The sequence below is a fragment of the Pseudonaja textilis genome, chromosome 2 (assembly GCF_049901715.1).
Source record: "Pseudonaja textilis isolate UNSWEBS1 chromosome 2, rPseTex1.2, whole genome shotgun sequence".
Lineage (NCBI taxonomy): Eukaryota > Metazoa > Chordata > Lepidosauria > Squamata > Elapidae > Pseudonaja > Pseudonaja textilis.
In genome coordinates this window covers 192,869,345-192,889,046 of record NC_141991.1, presented here as the reverse complement: position 1 = coordinate 192,889,046, position 19,702 = coordinate 192,869,345, and the positions used below count along the sequence as shown (strand labels likewise).

The window sequence follows — 19,702 nt, the reverse complement described above, 5'->3', positions numbered from 1 at the left end:
ATTTGGATTGTTTGGTGACTTTGGGATTTTTGGAAATTATATTTGAATGACTAAAAACAATTGGGTGGTTGTTTAAAAAAACCCTCTACAATTGCATCACTTCTGGATGAACTGAAAATCGAATTTAAAAAAATATAAAGAAGAGGAACAAGAAGGGAAGGGCTCCTTTGGCTCCATTTTTCAATTCTTAGAAATGGCGATTGGTGTCTACAAGAAACAACAAGAAAAGACTGCGCAACAAGAAGATTGGGACAAAGAAGAAGCCATTTTTAATGAACAAGTAACTCTATCTGGGGAAGAAAAAGGGGGGAAAGAGAATGGAGAATTTAAGATCTTAAAAAAACAGCCAAAAAAGGGAAAAATAATGTGAAAAGTGAATATAATGTTGGAAAGCAACAGAAAAGGGGAATACAGAAGAGGGAAATGGAGGTGGAGAGAGAGGGGGGTAAAAAGGGGAGAGAGAAGAAGAAAGGGAAGAAGGAAGGGAAGAGAAGTTACAAAGGTCTGGAGCAAGATGTAAAGAAACAGGACTTATTCAGAGATAATGGGTGGAAATTACAACTGAAAAAGGGATTCTGTAAAGGCACATAAGATTGTATTGTTATATTTGTAATAGAAATAATGTTAGAAAATTGGAAACAACATATGATTAAAAAGTGGAACAAAATAGTCAGTGTAATTTAGTCAAACTTTTGTGAACAAAATAAATGAAATGAAATAAATGACAGAATTGAACTAGGAAGGAATGGGAACATTTTAACTACTCAATGTTTTATAAAATATAAGTGAAGTGGGGGGGAAGTAATTATGGAAAGTTTATAAGTGTTCCCATAGAAATATGATACTTATTTGAAAAGTAATGTGCAAAATGTTAAGATTTAAATGAATATTAATGTTAATGATAGAATTGAATTGGTATGGATTGTTGTTTTAATTATGTTATATATTTATAATTTTTTCTTTTTTTAAAATACATTGTGTAGTTTTGGAATGTACCAAGCAGAATCCGAACTGAAGTTATGTATTATATTAAGTGTTGTAATTTTAGGGGAAAGATATAAAGGCGTCATACTCCAATCAGTGATCACAGGAGAAATTTTGCTTGATGAGAAAAGAAAATAGACAGCTGAAATAAGACAGACAAAGAATATAAGTATGATGATTTGAATTGAGGTGAAATAAATAAAATAAAATTAAGAAAGTTGAAAGAGGGGAGAAGTTATATAGAAAACTTAGAATGGTAATAAGATATGGAATGGAATATAAAAATGAGCATGAACTTGAATTTGTGTCTGCACGAAGAGATGTAACCCGGGATCAGGCTGCTTTCAAAAAAGAAGTTTTATGTTTCTATGTTTTGTTTGTTTATGTTTCTTTTTAAAAATCAATAAAATTTTCCAAAAAAAAAGCATTAAGAGTACCAGTGCTGATACTAAAAAAACAAGTTTTTCTTTTTACTATAGAACAGACGGTAAGACAATGAGGCACCCTTAAATCATCAGAGGAAATAACTAAGTAAATAAAAGTACATATCTGATCTCATCAGTAATCAACTGAATCACTCAGACAAATACCATACAGTGATCAGAGAACATCAAAAAGGTAATGGAGTATCTACCCATAAACTATAACTGTGGGGCCATTAGCTTCCAAAAAAATAGTATGAAGAAACAGGAGAATAAGTCAACTAATTCTCCTACCCTTGAATCTATTGACTTGGGTATTCATATTACGAAAAACACACATATATGCAAAATTCACAAAGTTCTCATCTGGGTTCTTTTAATTTACAGATTTTATATACTGGAGAAGTCATTTCCACACCAGTAACTTATGGCACCTTCATAGCATTACCCACCTGTCTTTAAAAGCTTGTCTGTAGGATTGCATAATTGTTTATGAAAGCTTGTCTTACAGCATGAATTGTATTTTGTCATATTTGAATCAAGCATAATATTGTTTATTTAATTGCATTATTTATTTGGGGGGAGAATATATATTTTATTTATCAACTGTTCTTAGAAAAAGAAATAAACTATCATTTTAAAAATAGGCAAAGGTAACATTAAAATTTTTAGCTATGAAGTTTAAGACAGAACACCAATATTGAATGTTTTTCTTTTGGGGATTCTTCCTTAATAAAAATCTACATTTTTATTTTGAGAAATAAATTAATAAACATATACCGCTAATCAACAGATCTAATTATTATTGGCAGTAAGGTAACAATCGTAAATAGATTTCTGTTCTTTACAGCTGATAGTATTTTTCTCCCACTGAAGGAGTCAAACAAACCAGAATAGGTTCAGAAAAGGTTGATGATCAGGCATCTAGAAATTAAATTTGATGAACAGAGATCAAAGGACTATTAGAAGAGATGAAAGAGCTCTTTAAATACTTAAAAAGATGGCAATTCAAGGCTGGTGGTTTATCATTCTAAATTAATTGTCACGAGTAACCTGAAGTAATTAGAAAAAAAAACCTTCCTAACGGAAAGATCAGAAACAATTTCCAGAAAGAGGGTGGACTTCCCTCCCCTGAGGTTTGACAACTCCAGTTGGGGATTTTTAATTTGGATTCACATAGTTAGTAGTGGATTAATGTAATGGCCTACATGGCCCATTCCAATGCTTTGATTTTATGAATGTAATCCTTCATCAAACCTAAAGCTTGAACAATACAGGTAATCCTTGGTTTACAATTACAACTGGGACCGGATTTTCTCTTGCTAAGCAAAGTGAGCCATGCCCAATTTTATGACCTTTCGTGTTAGGGTTACTAAGAGAATCAGTGCAGCTGTTAAGTGAACCACAGGATCATTAAGCCAATGCCACTTTCCCTATTGACTTTGCTTGTTGGAAGCCAACTGGGAAGGTTGCTAACGGCCATCATATGAGCCAAGGATGCTTCAACCGACGTTAATTAATGCCAATTGCCAAATACTCAAATTTTGATCATGTGACTGTGAGGATGCTACGACCATTGTAAGTATAAAGACTGTTTGTAAGTTTTCAGTGCTGTAGTAACTTCAGTCACTAAATAAATAGATGCAAATTAAGGACTATCTATAAGTGATACTGAGATTTTGCATATCTAAGTATCATTATGAATTTATATACATGGCTGAGATTTACAGCTACATTCTAGCATTCTCCAATATTCCAAGTCCCAAAAAACTTTGATTTTTGTCTGGTTGCCATTATAATGTATCTTAATTAAGAATTAACAGCTGTATATTATAAATCATGCACTCAAACTCATACTGTGTGCAGTAATAAAAACCTCAGACATCCCAGCTGCAACAGAGAATAATTTTTTAAAAACTACCTTTTTGAGTAAACATATTTGTTTCTGCATAATTAGTGTAATAATTAAGAATTATGTGTTTATTGTAGCTATATATTCGCTGGAAAATTTAACATAAGGAATGGCAGGATAATAGCAATAGCACTTACACTTACATACCGCTTTATAGTGCTCTACAGCCCTCTCTAAGCAGTTTACAGAGTCAGCATATTGCCCCCAACGATCTGGGTCCTCATTTTACCCACCTCGGAAGGATGGAAGGCTGAGCTTACCTTGAGCCTGATGAGATTTGAATGGCAGTCAGTCAAGCAGAAGTAGCCTGCAGTATTGCATTCTAACCACTGCACCACCGTAATTCAAGTTTTCAACTCACATGTTTGCTAGTCTATTGCTCCTTCCTGTAACACTAGTTCAATCTGGTTTCTATGTCTTTCCTTTTAAAAAATCCTGTCAAACAGCCTAAATATGACAGCTTATATCTGATGGATATAAAAAGTAATAAAAAAAAATCTAACAATGACAAACAAGGAATGAAATTGAAAATAAAAGAGAAAACAAGATGATACCTGAAACTTGTGCATTTAAAAATTTGCCTCAGACAGCCTAAGCAGTTCAGTATGAATTGGAAATATCCAGTCAACAACAATCAAAAACAATTATTTGTTTTAGCTGAGAATACAACACTTAACTGGCATACTTATTTCTCAGTTGTCATGAATCAAGGCAATCTGATGAGCATTTGATCCTGGTCAAAATGAAAAGATTTACCTTAGGTGAACCCCAAAGTATTTTTTTTTTCATTTTTACACACAGTTTTTCTGTGTAAACCCTTTCTTGTTCTTAGGTATAGGAGTGCTAAATAAGCAAGACCATTTTAAACTCTCCTATAAAAACGTAGTTTTTTTTAATTTCTAACCCTTCTTTCAAATACCTGATCTTCAATAGAATATAAGGGTCACTTTACATATAACATTTTAGAGCAGGGATGTCAAACTCAAGACCTGAGGGCTGGATTCTAGCCCACGAGGTGATTAGATCCGGCCCACGGGGCTGCCTTGGAAACAACGAAGGACCGCCCCATGAGCAGTCCTCCTGAGCTCCATTTTTACTGGCAGTGGGTTGCAGAAGGCCATCCCAGCCAAAAATGGAGCTCAGGAACCCGTTTTCGCTGGCAGAGTGCTTGGGCTGCCAGAGGCGCCCCCAACATGAATGACATCAAGCTGGTCATGCCCATCCTGACCACACCCCCACACACTCCCAGGTAAAAAAAACAATCCTGATGTGGCTCTCAATGAAATCAAGTTTGACACCTCTGTTTTAGAGGTATACACAAAACACATATATCTTACAAAAGCAATTTCTGTCTGCTTGTAACTTACAAGTTATATGCCTCAGTTACAGCCTTAAGAGAGATTTTTGGATTAGTGATCTGTGTGAACGTGCATTAGTATCTTGCATTAACTAATGTTATATAAAAGTTTTCTTAGCACATTCTTTCACCAAACTTTTCCCTAATATCCTTTTTTTCCAGAGCAACTTTGTCAAATTTTTGTCCTCAAATTTCCCCATATTTTAATTCTGGAATCCATTTTTTTTATCTACATTGTTTTTATAGCCGTGTATAATTCTAATCACTGAATCCCCAAATCAACATTTCATTTTTTTCTCTCTCTATAGAAACACATTATGGAACTTCGCTTTTATGAATAATAGGAGCAGCGGGACTTTTAATACTTTGGATTCAATTTTTGAGCTAATAAATATCTTGAAATAGATGCTAGCAGAATTCATTATTTATGTGTTTCTGCATGGGATGACAAATGATATTCTGCTGGTTAAACCACTTCACTTGAAAGTAATCTCTTCAGTCCCTAATGCAGTACAAATGTTCAGTGTTTGTATTAAAACCCATTTTGCCAAGATTTTCACAGTTATTTTCATAGTTGATCTTGTTCTGGCCTTATGCTGATTTTACTCACTCATAAAAGTACCAATCAAACTACCTCATCTTCTCAGCAGTCTGCTGCTGATTTTCCTTTCAGCTAGCCCAGCTCAACCACAGATTTTCATAGTACAACTTCAGCAACAGAGTGGTCAATGTCTGGAATACTCTACCTGACTCTGTGGTTTCTTCCCCAAACCCTGAAAACTTTAACCTTAGACTGTCTACTATTGACCTCACCCCTTTCCCTAAGAGGTCTGTAGGGAGCGTGCATAAGCGCATCAACGTGCCTACTGTCCCTGTCTTATTGTTTCTCTTTAGTTTTCTTATATGTATCCATTTCATGTATTCATAACTATGTTTATACTTACACTTCTTATAATCGCTTGACAAAATAAATAAAATAAATAAATAAATACTTCTTTCCCTCCTTCCAATCAGCCCATACCCTCTATTCTTGCAACATGACACTGTTCATTGCAGAGAATTCTTGGCTATTTTCTGGGACTCTGGAACCAGATTGCTCAATTCCCACAGACTCAAGATCTCATTATCAGTAGTGTCATAATTCTGCAGTCGTTAGCTAGAACAGAACTCTCCCAAATAAGGTGAGCCAACTCTAGTCTTGCACTGACTCAAGATCATCTATTTTACATATTCTGGATTCAGAACCTAGATTAGGAGGAGGAGGAGAAAACGATCTAGTAAAGGGAAATATTTGTGGCTCAGGCTTGAAATGCGGGTTCCTTGGTGCTTTCCAGACTTGGTTGTTTTCTTGCAGTCTGAACTAGCACTGATAATGTTAGCTAGTTTGGGTAATGAAACATCTGCAAGAAAACAACCAAGATCAGAGAGCACCAAGGACACCTCAGAGAATCTATTGTTATAACATTGAGTTACTCTGAATATTAAAGCTTTATTGTGTAACTCTTCCTGGATTCTGAAATGCATTTCACAGCCCTAATAATATCAAGCACAGTATATATAGATTGTGAAAATCTGGTGCGGTGTAATCACCAAATATTGCATTCCAAATCTGACAAGAACATGTGTTCATCACTTGTAGCAGGAGATCTGTAATACGGGTGGATTTCACATTTGACTGAAATGTTGTCTGAAAGCCCAATAAATTTTGCAATTGCATTACTTCAGCACAACTGATGTGACAGCATTACATAGAAACAGTGAGTATTTAAGTGCAATTTTCACCAAGCTATTCACCAAGATGATAGAGTCCATCTATCCTAATTTAAGTCATACATACTTCTCACTGAAATTTATGGGGCCTTCATAGCCCTGAATTATCCTGTTCATTTCTGTGAAAATTACATGTGAGAGTATCGTAGATGCAATCCAAAACCTCTTATGGAAAAAAAAAAACCATTTCAATAACATTATAACTCCTTTATGTCTATTCTGAAAATGAAAATGTGGCAATCTATGTGAATACATCTTGAAACAGCTAAGTATAAATAAGAACCAAATTATGATATAACAAGCATCTTCTCTTCGCCAAATATAACCTGATATAATTTATTTATCAGTACACTCTATTCCTCTGATTTAATTAGACTAATAATAGTAAACGTTGTCCTCTTCGAAGTACAGGTAGTCCTTGACTTATGACCACAGTTGAGCCCAACATTTCTGTTGCTAAATGAGATGTTTGTTCAGTTGAGTTTTGCCCATTTTACAAACTTTCTTGCCATAGTTGTTGAGGGAATCACTCCAGTTGTTAAGGTAGTAACACAATTGTTAAGTGAATCTGGCTTCCCCATTGATTTAGTCACAGAAAGTGGCCATCTGACCCTCAGGAAACTGCAACCGTCATAAAGGTGAGTCAGTTGCCAAGCATCTGAACTTTGATCACCTGATCACAGGGAACTGCCATGGTCATAAGTGAGAAAAATAGCCATAAGTCACTTTCTTCAGTGCTGTTATAACTTTGAACAGTCATTAAATCAGGGGTCCCAAACTCAAGACCTGGGGGCCAGATCCAGCCCATGGGGTGCTTACATCTGGCCAATGGGGCCACCCTGGAAACAGCGAAGGACTGGCCTGTGGTGCCTCTGCCAGCAAAAACAGAGTTTGGGGAGGCCACATGCGGCCTTTCCAGGCCCTGTTTTCAGCCACAACAGACTCCTTCAGCCCTCTGCCAGTGAAAATGCGCGGCTGATCTAAGATCTGTTTTCTCTGGCAGAGCGCTTGGGCCACCACAGGCGCCCTGATATCAAGTGATGTCAAGCTGGCCATGCCCACCCTGGCTATGCCCACCTCTGCCCCCTGAGGTCAAACACACCCTGATGCAGCCCTTATATAAAATCAAGTTTGACACCCCTGCACTAAATGAACTGTTCTCTAAGTCAAGGACAATCTGCATACGTTTAGCTCTTCTAATCACATTTGTTTTAGAAAACAATGCGTGCTGGAACTCACTTCGTTCCTCTCCCACCAGCCATAGTTTTCAAGGCCTTCTAGAGCAAACTTCTGGGATCGTCTCACGACAAAGTAAATAAGGTAGCCACTCCCAGCCAGGGTGCACAAAGCAAAGAAATTGGCGAGAACCCTCAGGAATCGAGTCAAGTGGATGTTCTCTTCTTTCCGACTCTCTTGTTCTTCCACAATGGCTTCCTGTGCTTATTTGACACATTAAAAAAAAAATAGCACAAGTAAGCAAACTGTGAAAAATCAGGATACCAGCTACAACCAGAATATGCCATTTGCTCTTCATTAGAGCCTCTGTATATTTATCTTTATTAAGGCCTTGCATATTGCACAATTATTAAAAGATGCTACCACATACAAATTAAAAAGCACGGACATTTTCAAACATCTATGAAAGAAAATATTCACCACAATACCATGAATGAAGATAACAATATACAAGGGAATCCAAACATTAAAATTAATTGACAGGACTGTATAACTAACTACATTGGGAATGAATAATTAGAAGGCTTATGCACTAATTATTCACCTGCTGAGCATGTATGGAGGCACCTCTATGTAGATGTTAACTACAACTACAACTCTACACCTTATCATTTTATCTGAGGGGTTTGGCTGTCTGAGATTTAGGTCAGAGACTCATTTCCACAGTAACATTAAGCATGTAATATTACAAACAAGGAATGCTACATGTCTCCTAGAAATAGTCAAAATTACCACTTCCTTTGTCTATGAAATGCAGAAAAACCCAAACCCTTGTTGCCATTGCATGCTATTATTGAATTGGATTTGGATCAGTTTGGATTTGGGTCAATATTGAATGGCAATAAGTGAGTTGGTTTGCGGTTTTGTTTTTTTCTGGATTTCTTAGACAAGAAAGTGGGGAATCTGAACGTTTCTGGTAGACCCAAGTAGCATTCTCTGTTTGTAAAATTACATGCTTAATGTTACTGTGGAAATGAATTTTGCATTTCAGATAAAATAATAAAACGATAAGATGAAAAGGTTTACATTTGCATAAATGTGTTTCCATACCTGCTTAGCAGGTTAGTAATTAGTGCATAAGCCTTCTAGTTATTCATTCATGAAGTAGTTATATGGTCCTGATGATGGGAAGTAACAAATAAACAGGATGATCCTTATATTGTGCCTGCTGAATTTATATATACATACATACACATACAATAATAGGGTAATATCACTCTTGTCAGTAAAATTCCATTATTCTCACTTGATTACTATGAACAAACTGTGAGCAAAGATTACCTTAAAGCTAGTAGTTATTGATGCAAATTTATTATCCGCTGTTTCAGGATTGCCAATCAAATAATCCCAGCTGGTGAACATTTTCCAGCTAAAGTTAAAACTTGTATCGTCTCCCCCACCATCATTATGTGCATTCTTTGCCATTCTGAAAAGATCAAAAACAGAAGTGTGGCTTAAATGATTTTTTTTTTTCCCCCAAGAAAAAAAAATGGTCTAAACCTCTCTTTCCAAAACTGTGATTCCATGATAAACGATTTCCACTGTAGAGAGATTTAGGTAGGTGTCACCTCAGCTTCTTTTGTGACTTTGTTTTCTGGTGTGCTCATGCAAAAACAGAAAAATAAGCAAACACGAAGTGCACAAATTGTTTCATTGTTTTACTGTCTTTGATGAACTTATCAACAAGCTGAAGAATGTACGGCGATTTACTCTCAAGTTTCTGTAAATATAGATCAAGATTACCTTGTGGCCTGACTACAAGGTACAGACTACATGTTACATGCTAATTTGGGGGTATTTCTTCTTGTTGTGCCCTAGAGATTGTGCTGTAAGGTCTTCTTTCTTAATAAAAATTACCAAGTAGCAGCTACCTAGCAATCCTTTCCGGTGAGGAATTTATGGTGTGTGTGGCGGGGGGGACTTCTCAGGCACACAAAGAAATGTGGTTAATGTTTATAACGGGGTTTTTTAAAAGTATGATTTGTGTGTGAAATTGCTTTTTATACTTTAATCAAGCAAGCAATGGATGTGGAACGGAATGAGGTACATAACCCTAAAACTTGGCACTGGGAGATTCAATTTTTCTTGGAATTCTACAGCTCTAGGCTGAAATACTCTATGGTCTTATGCAAAGAAATTCAGCAGGCAGGACACTTGAAACTTTGAATTCAAACACTCAGTCTCAAGTCAATATTCAACAAACCAGTGATAACTACAAACAGATTTTTATAGATTATCTTAACAGGGACTAGAGTTTATGGGGAAATAAATTTAGATAACATTGAGTTGGAACAAAACCATAGGAAGACACTGCAAGTTAGATGAGGAATTCTTAGGATGTCCCATTCCTACTTATCTGACTTTATGAGTTTGGAAATAGCCATGTCTCAGTCCACCTAGCTTCCTAAGATTGTTATGAAGCCACAACAGAATGGGGGTTTTAAAAAGCATTTGCTGCCTGGGAGCCAAAAACAGGATATAAATGTAACATATAATAATCCGATGAATCATTAATTACCTGTTTCTAATCTTTTTGAATTACTACGTAGAAACTTACGTGCGGATGACCACCATGAAACTATAAGCAATGGTCCCAACACCAACCAAAAAATATGAAAGAGGCATCCGGAATTTCAGCCACCCAATTGTTCTCTGGTTATTGTAATAGCCATAGAAAAGCACAGAATATTGTGCAAAGCCCTGAAAAATTAATGGCAAGAGGTCAGAAAAGTATATTTCATCAGACATGGGGAGATTTTAGACTAGCATGATTTGATTTGTTTTAAATCACCACGTTCCAGTCTGGCAGCATCCAAAAGTATCAGGACTACAATTTCCAAAGCTTCTAAGTTTTGGAATACTTTGGGAGATGCAGTTCTAAAAGAACCTGAAGGCAAGACAAGAAGCAATGGATGGAAACTAATCAAGGAGAGAGAACCAACCTAGAAATAAAAAGACTTTTCCTGACAGTGAGAATCAGTGCAACGACTTGCCTTCAGAAGTTGTAAGCACTCCATCACTGGAGGTTTTCAAGAAGTGACTGGACAACCATTTGTCTGGAATGGTATAGGGCCGTGATGACGAACCTAGAGCGATTTGTGCAGGAACGCGAGCTGCAGGCAAACTTACCTCACTGTGCATGCATGCACCTCACAGCTGATTTTTCTGCTGGTTTGAGACCTTTTTCGACCTCCCAGAGGTTTGGAAAAAGCCTCTGCAAGGCTTTTCAGGGCGAATAGCTCTGTTTTGTTACTTCCTGTAATACCAGAAGTGACGAAACAGGCATATTATTTGGCCTGAAAAGCCTTGCAGAGGCTTTTTTCAAGCTTCTGGGAGGCCGAAAAAGGCCTCAAACCAGCAGAAAAATCAGCTGTGAGGCACAGTGCAGGTAAGGGGGTGGCGGGGGTGGGGATTGTGCAGGCATGCGCAAGGGGCATGGGCGAGGCGCATTGCATTCTGGGTGATGGCACGCAAGTGCGCACATGATAATGCAAGCACAATTTTTGGCACAGGAGCCCAAAAAGGTTAGCCACCACTGGTATAGGGTTTCCTGAAAGGATTTGGACTAGACGACCTCAAAGGTCCCTTTCAACTCTGTTACTCTGCTTCAGTTCACAGTCAGCCATACGCAAAGTAATAGCTGCAGAGCTGGACCCAAATATGTATTGCATGTCATGATTCACCTTCTGCAGTTAGTTCTGGTGGTAACTTAGAAATGAGAATGTGCACCTTTAAGAAACCTTTGTAGCCACCCTGGTCCATTAACTCTCTTCTGCCTACAGATGACTTTTTTTTCTAAGTAAACATTGCGCTATGTATAAGAACCTGAAAAATATCTTCTTGGGTCCATTATATCACACAGTCACACAATAGATTCTTTTGAGCTGAGAATAATTTTGATTGGGCTTAAATATTGTGAGAAAGGAGAAAGGAAGCAGCAAAGTATGTCAAGACCAAGGGCTCTATAAATCAAACCCGGCATCTTGGAATGCAACTAGGAAAGCAATTAAAAATCAGGCATATTAAAGCAAAGTCATCATGGAAATAAGGAAGTAACTTTCTGCAGTGAGATTGAAGATGTTTTGCAAAATAAAAGGGTAAGTGTCCAATCAAAGGTTCCAATCCCTGACATATTAGACCACGGTTGGGCAATTTTCTGCCAAATGTTTTCATTACATCTTATATTGGTTGCAGTGTGTGATCGTTCTTGGATAAAAGTCAAACTGCCGCTGAGCTTGTATGCAACCTTAATAAATAGAACAGTGTTCATCCTAGGCTGCTTCTGTCTAGGATAGGGATGTCCAACCTTGGCAATTTTAAGACCTGTGGACTTCAACTCCCAGAATTCCCCAGCCACGCTAGGGAATTAAAGTTGCCAAAGTTAGATACCCCAGTCTAGGACTTCACTGGGATGCAGTAATAAAGAGAGGATCAAGCACTTTGCAAGTGATCTCCATCAATGCTCTTTTCTTGTCTTTTATTATTTCTTCTCCTATTCTTTTTTTTTTTAAGGTAGATTAATCTGTCAAAATCCTTCACTTTCACTTAGTTAACTATGCATTTGATATATTGAAGCTGGGCTACTTAAGACGAGTTATGCCCTGAACCTGCTAAGCCTCATTTGCAATAATTCTCATGATAAAAATAAACTATTAATTCCCATCAAGTACATATTGATTGATTTTTAGTGGGGTTTATCAACGTCTTTTACCAAATGCAGAGTCAGAAGCATGGCTTTCATTGGTGAGTTACAAGACCAAGAGATGAGCATTATCAGTGTGGTTGCCGAAAGTTGACAGTATGAGAATTCCTGTTACATTGGTCATATATGCCATACATATTTAGCACAGATTCTCTCAGTTATTACTTCCTAGGTGTTCTGTTTTCAAAAAGACAGCCATCAGTTGTTGTCTGTAAATTCTCATGACTAAGAGGCAGGAAGTGAATAAAACAAAATAAAAATGAAGCTAAAGATGTGTTCCCATGAAGCCTGCAGAATGTTTAAAAATGCATATGCCACCAACTATTCAAATAGTGGATAACTGGCAGAAAGGAAGAATCAATCATCTTCTATTGTTCGGCATTAGCCCCGATGAGTGATCTCTTCCTATGCAAATGCCAGTTTCAGAAGATTACATCAGGAGGGCAAGCTACATTCTCTTTCCTGACCTGATATGATCTGATAATTTTTGGTCCCCTTTGGTGTCCTTTTAAAGATAAACAGCTTTATTATAAAATATGGTTTCAGAGATGGCAGGGCTCAATATCTTATGCCACAATTAATCAACTGTTTTTTTAACAGTTATATTTTTTAACTTCGGGCCAGTCAAGTGAGACCATCAAAGTTCTGTCCCTATGCCAGGAAACAAGCTGGATTTGGATGAGGAAGAACCATCTCCAATTCAATTCTACCAAAACAAGTGTCTCTAGGCTTTTGATTGTGTTGGTACTTAAAGGCTTCTAGGAGTTCTCAAGATACTTTTTCTTTGACTTTGGATGGGGTTGTTGCACTTCCTCTTTCAAGGTGGTCTTTCTGTGCCTGTTCCTAGATCAGGAGGTTCTTTCAACATTCACACATGCCCTGGTAATCTTGCAGCTTGATTAATATAACCTACTCTACATGGGATTGCTTTTGAAAATCATTTGGAACCTTCAACTGGTCCAGGATACAGTGATATGGGGAGTGATAGGCATACCTCAGCATGTCCATGTAACACTTCTGCAAACAAGACTGATTGTTAGTGTCTTTCCAGGTAAAGTTCAATTCAATTTATAGGTCATTAAACCTATATGACATGGACTACTTCCCACAGTATCTGCCCAGCCAATTCAATCTTGCAGACTTAACTTGCTCCCGGTTCCTTTAATTAAGGATCGGCTCTCATGGAACAGTGGTTAGAACGCAGTATTGCAGGCTGATTCTGCCCACTGCCAGCAGTTTGATTATGACCAGCTCAAGGTTGACTCAGCCTTTCATCCTTCTGAAGTCGATAAAGTGAGGACCCAGATTGTTGGGGGCAATATGTTGACGCTGTAAAGCACTGTGAAGCAGTATGTAAGTTTTAAGTGTTAAGTGCTATTGTTATTCCTAATTAAACAATGTCATCTATCAGGATCCTGCCCAGAAGTGTACCTTCTCTATAGCATGTCTACCCTCTGGAGTGAGGTTCCCCTGGAGATTAGGATGGGCCTGATTCTGCTGTTATTTAGAAAAGCTGTTCACCAGGTGTTAATAAGGTCAAGTGAGATCCCTTTTTTATTTTCATACAAGTTTGATAAATGAATGAATGAAATATGTCACTGATCTTTGTGTCTTTGACTTTTTTGAAGCAGTGGTGGGACTCAAAATTTTTTATTACTGGTTCTGTGGGTGTGGCTTGGTGGGTATGGCAGGGGAAGGATACCGTAAACTCTCCATTCCCACCCCACTCCAGGGGAAGGTTACTGCAAAATCTCCATTCCCTCCCCACCAGTGGTGGGATTCAATTTTTTTTTTACTACCGGTTCTGTGGGTGTGGCTTGGTGGGCATGGCAGGGAAAGGATCTTGTAAAATCTCCAGTCAGAGGTGGTATTTCCCAATTCTCCAAACTACTCAAAATTTCCGCTACCGGTTCTCCAGAACTGGTCAGAACCTGCTGAATACCACCTCTGCTCCTCACCCACAAACCTGCTTTCCACCTCTGTTCTCCTGTGTAGGGCAACAAAAGAAGACCCAGCCAATCAGCTGGGACTTGGGAGGCAGAGAATAGAGAGGAAGGAGTCAGTCAGAGGTGGTATTTGCCGGTTCTCCAAACTACTCAAATTTTCCGCTACCAGTTCGCCAGAACTGGTCAGAACCTGCTGAATACCACTTCTGTTTTGAAGGTGTCTAAAAAACATTGAACTGTGTTTCTGACAACAGCATCTTCTGTTCCTTTATTGAAAACCATTTAAATGACTTCCATGCACTGTTTTCATCCCTACGTAGTTTCCTACTTTCATATACTTTTCCAATATGAAACAATCCTGATCACACCATGTGACATAGTGTTTTTTTATTTCGACTGATGTTGAGACATGGCAGCAACTGTATACGGCAAGCAATTGTTGATGCCACAATATAGATAAAAGAACATACGCAGAGAGCTTCTCATTCTGCTTCTGTGGATCATAACTTCTATTTTAAGCCATGATTCCATGCCAATAACCCTGTTGGTGTTTGTCTCCAATTAATCTCGGCTCATTATGAAATTAGGAGTTAATTTTGATGCAGATCTTTTCCTCCTCAGGGAACAGATGTGGCACAGTTGCACACATCTTGCAATGGACACAGTTGCAATGGACTGTGAGTTTTACATGAAAAAAAATATGTAAACAAATTACAATATTGCTGACAGCTCCTGCCTGCAATATTCCGGTGCTCTTTTTTGGGCTGCATAGATAAAACCGAGCTCTCTGGAGAAGGCTGGGAATGATGGGGAAAAAAGAGCAGCGAGGTGGAGGAACTCAGTTGCAGTGGTGATGGATGCAACATTGTAAGAAAGGGCAGGTTAGGGACAGATCATCATGGAAAAAATGTACTCCATGTTGTTGTTAAGAGTCAACACCAATATGAAGACATAATCAATCAATCAATGACAGACTGGCCTGAAGAACATGGTACCTTGAGCATTACATGGGCTCTGCATTTTTATGCATTAAGAAATGTTTCTGTTCCTCTACTTTTCTCTGCTCCAGTACCCTCTTCTTCCAGTTCCCAGATGAACTAAAATGTTGCATTGTAATTCCAGAGTTTCCATATTTTGCCTCTCCTTTTCATTCATCTCTATTCTATTGAAGCACATCTGGTGCACGCCGATAAAAATGCATCTGAGATTATAAGCAATAATACAATAGCATCCGTCTCCCTTTCCTGGAAAAAGAGAGACAGATGCTATTGCAAAAATGGTTTTGTTTTGTTTTTCAGTTTGAACAAATTTACATGTTAGTAAATTTGAAGGTGAGAAATCCCGACAAATAAAAATGATCTAATAGCAATGTTAAACTATGCATGTACTGTGTTTTAAAATATTAAACATAAACAAAAAAAACATTAGTTCTACTAGGTTGCAGTAAAATATAAATGTATGTCACTCAGAGTTGTTGCAGAGCTGGGCAGCCTAATGAGCTAACTAATTAACATTGATAAACTATGGCATAGCTGTTCTAAAACTATCATGTAGAATATGTATGGTCTGGCTTAGAATAATGTGTGAGCCCAGTCACCATTGTTTGTATAGGCAACAATTCTGACTCAGCAATGGAGACGAATACAATTTCCTTGTGGATTTTTCAACAAGCAGCACAATTTTGTTCTGCTTTCTCTCTGATTCCCTACGTGTTTTTTTTTTTTCCCCAAAACTGTTTGAGGGACAGGAGGAAAACAGAAATATATGACACTGGGTGGCAGCAACCACCAACATTTCCACTCTTCCATTTGTGTCTGGCGGATGAGCCACAGAACTTTTTAGCAGGTAAGCTACGATTAGTAGATTTTGTTGCAAAACATCAGACAAACTCTAAGAGATCTCTGGTGGCCATCCAGATTTTTGTAGCCCAGATATGTCACCTCTAAGCTATGCCCTTAAAAGTCAAATCATTGTGGGCTCATCTAAGTCCTTGTTCTGTCTTGGCCAGGAACATAAAATAGAGTATGCAAGGGTACACAAATTATCTACAACCATGGTTCACCCAGTCATGGTCATTCACATAGAATGCTGTACACAAGTTATAAATCAGATTATCAGAAGGCAATGGATTATTCACACAGCATGATAAAACAGTGGCAGATTTGTCATAGTACCTGAACCACTGAATAATCTGATTGCAGTCTGGTGTAGCATATTGTATAAATGCAACAATAGTATCATGGATATATTTCACAGTGGGCATCTCTCTGCACCTTCTCCATCATATCTGGCCTACAAAACCCAAACAACTCCTAGATGGCAGCAAAGCGAGAGAAAACTCATCTCTTTACTATTGGTCATCTGGATTGTTTTAGCCCAGATCTAGTAGCCTTCACACTTTTTTCTTGATATATTCTTCATTATTTGTATCCGTTTTTATCCCATATTTTTAATATATTTTCATCAACTCAATGTGACAAATATGTGTGATATCCCTTCCTCCTCCTATTTTTCCACACAACAACAACCTGTGTGGTGGGTCAGGCTGAGAGAGATTGGCCCAAAGTCAACCGGCTTTCATGTCTAAGGCAGGATTAGAACTCATAGTCTTCTGGATTCTAGACCAGCACTTTCATCACTACACTGTTGTAGGTCTGCTGGTGGCCTGTGGAGCTAGAAGCAGAGTCGGACAGTGGGGAGGAACATGGGCCAGTCCTGGAGTCTGGGGAGGGGTTGGATGAGGGATCTGCGTCAGACACAGAGATGGGGGACATCTCTGTAGACAGGGACATCTGGGAGTTATGTGCTGACTCCGGAGCCTCCAGAATCTGACATCAGTGAGGCAGAAGAACAGGGGGAGCCTGTTCCCAGTGTACGCTTGCGCAGAGCTGCCAGAAGGCAAGAACAGTTAAGACAAAAGGGGCAACTCAGGAGTAAGGCTTGGAGATGATTGGCTCCTCCCATAAGACATAAAGGAGGAACAAAGGGACATGAGCCTTTGCAGGAAGCAACTTTGTTCATTCTGGTCGGTTAAAATCTGAAGCTCTGTGTTGACTTTGTGCTCCATTTTGCCTTGTACAGCTAATGGGCAATTTAGTCATTGGCAGCATTTCAAGAGAGATAAAGATGGGTGCTTATCAGCCTTATCCCAAAAGACTGTGGCAGACTTCTGTTGGACTATTCATAAACTGTTTGGGACTCATTATGGGCTGTGAATGCATGTAATTCACAGCCGCTGAAATTTTAAAAAAAAGGTTTTTGGGAACAGTGTGTGATTGTTACTGTCACAGAAAGCCTTGGTCAGAACATACACTAACAGGCTCTCACAACTTCACTGAGATACTACATGCATTTAGTATAAAGTTCCTATGGCTATTTCATTCTTGTGAGAAGCACCTTCTGATTATACTTTCTTTCTGTCCATCAGTTTTCTTTTTAAATATATAATAACTATTAATTTCCAACATCAATCATTAAAATATAAACTCATATAAAAGGAAAAGGGAATTTAAAAACAAACGAATTAAAAATGACAAAAAATTATACATCAAACAAATTTATAATCTCTCTCTAAGTGCCTTTCTACTTGATTCATGAATCCGCGTTTTTTAAAAGATGCTCTCTTTTTTTTAATAACAACGTTGTGTGTTTGTTGGATGAATATTTCCCTCTGAAGGTTAACACCAGAATTTCTGAATTTAGCCTGGAGGAATCCCTCAAGCTCTACATTGTACTATATGACTTTTAAACTTATTGAAACCAGTGCCTCAGTTTTACAGAAAACAACGTATTAGTAATGGTGTGAAGAGCATGTAAGACCGATTCTCCTGGGATTGTACTGTTGTTTAGTGTCTTTAGTAACCACCGAAGAATTTGGAGAAAATCTCTACAAGAAAGACCAGTGCTGATTCTTTTTGGTCACAGAAAAGACACAAGTACCACCTCTCTCTATATCACATACAGGGAGATAATAATTGGTCAGGGTGAGGAGTTTTATATTTCCTGGCTTGCAGATATGACTTGTGGATTCTCCTTTTCGGGTCCCCCTGAGCTCCTTCTTCAGTTTCTGAGGTGACAGAAAAGCTTGCCAATCTATTTTGCATGACAATTGTGTGTCATGAACATTATCAGTTAGGATCATTCATAAGGCAAAGCTCCAGCTGAAAGAAGACAGAAAATGCTACTTTTAAACTAGAAGAACTAAAGAAAGATATAAACTGCCCTCCAAAGGGACTGGGATTGATTTGAAGGCTACATCATGAAGACATAGGTTGTTAAATGATTGACCCAACATAATGATGTGTTTTGCCACTGTTATTAAGCAAATAATCATAGTTATTAAATGAATCATAGTGTTGTTAAGCAAATCTGGCTTCCCCAATGACTTTGCTTGTCAGAAGCTGGTTGGGAAGGCCACAAACAGCAATCACATGACCTCGGGTGGCCACAACCATCATAAATGCATGTCAATTGCCGAGCGCCTGAATTCAGATCCCATGACAATGGGGATGCTGCAATGCTTCTTAGAACTGGTCGTGAGTCACTTTTTTCAATGCCATTGTAATTTGAACTGTCACTAAAAGATAGAGTTTGTAAGTCAAGGACCACTGTATCCAGGCATCTTTGGGTCTTGACTAGAGGATGTAAGACCTGAGGGAGGCCTGGGATGTTTCCCCTTTTTGAGATTCTATTCATAAATATAAGGAAGGAAGGAAGGAAGGAAGGAAGGAAGGAAGGAAGGAAGGAAGGAAGGAAGGAAGGAAGGAAGGAAGGAAGGAGAGGGGGGAGGGAGGAAAGGAAGAAAGAAAGAAAGGAGGGAGGGAGGGAGGGAAAAGGAGGGAGGGAGGGAAGGAAGGAAGAAAATAAACCTTATGAGAAAATAGAAACTGCCAAAATTTGAGAATCTCTGTGAATTATAATCCAGGGACCTTTTATCTTCTCCTGTAGCCTAGAATACTAATTAGGGAGCATGGAGGAAGGTCCTGCCCAGAGGTGGTATTCAGCAGGTTCTGACCAGATCTGGAGAACCGGTAGCGGAAGTTTTGAGTAGTTCGGAGAACCAGCAAATACCACCTCTGACTGGCCACGCCCCCATCTATTCTCCGCCTCCCGGGTCCCAGCTGATTGGCTGGGTCTTCTTTTGTTGCCCTGCACAGGAGAACGGAGCTGGAAAGCAGGTTAGTGGGGTGGGGAGAGAATGGGGTTTTGCAGTATCCTTCCCCTGCCCTTCCATCAAGCCATGCCCACCAAGCCATGCCCACAGAACCGGTAGCAAAAGATTTTGAATCCCACCATTGGTCCTGCTCTTGATAACACGTGGGTGAAAAAATAAAAGTGGAATTGAATGTGGAAAGCTGTTGTTACCTAAACTGC

The 19,702-nt window shown here is 38.5% G+C and overlaps 1 protein-coding gene across 1 annotated transcript in view; it reads right to left on the bottom strand.

The window, feature by feature from the left end:
* TMC1 (transmembrane channel like 1) overlaps positions 1 to 19,702 on the bottom strand; it is a 60,582-nt gene that overhangs the window by 17,443 nt on the left and 23,437 nt on the right. Inside the window, exons 11-13 of the mRNA XM_087923214.1 lie at positions 10,239 to 10,381; positions 8,963 to 9,107; positions 7,685 to 7,879 (exon numbers count right to left, since the gene is read on the bottom strand). Of these exons, the coding sequence (XP_087779340.1) occupies positions 7,685 to 7,879; positions 8,963 to 9,107; positions 10,239 to 10,381 (483 nt within the window). The remainder of the gene's footprint in view (positions 1 to 7,684; positions 7,880 to 8,962; positions 9,108 to 10,238; positions 10,382 to 19,702) is intronic.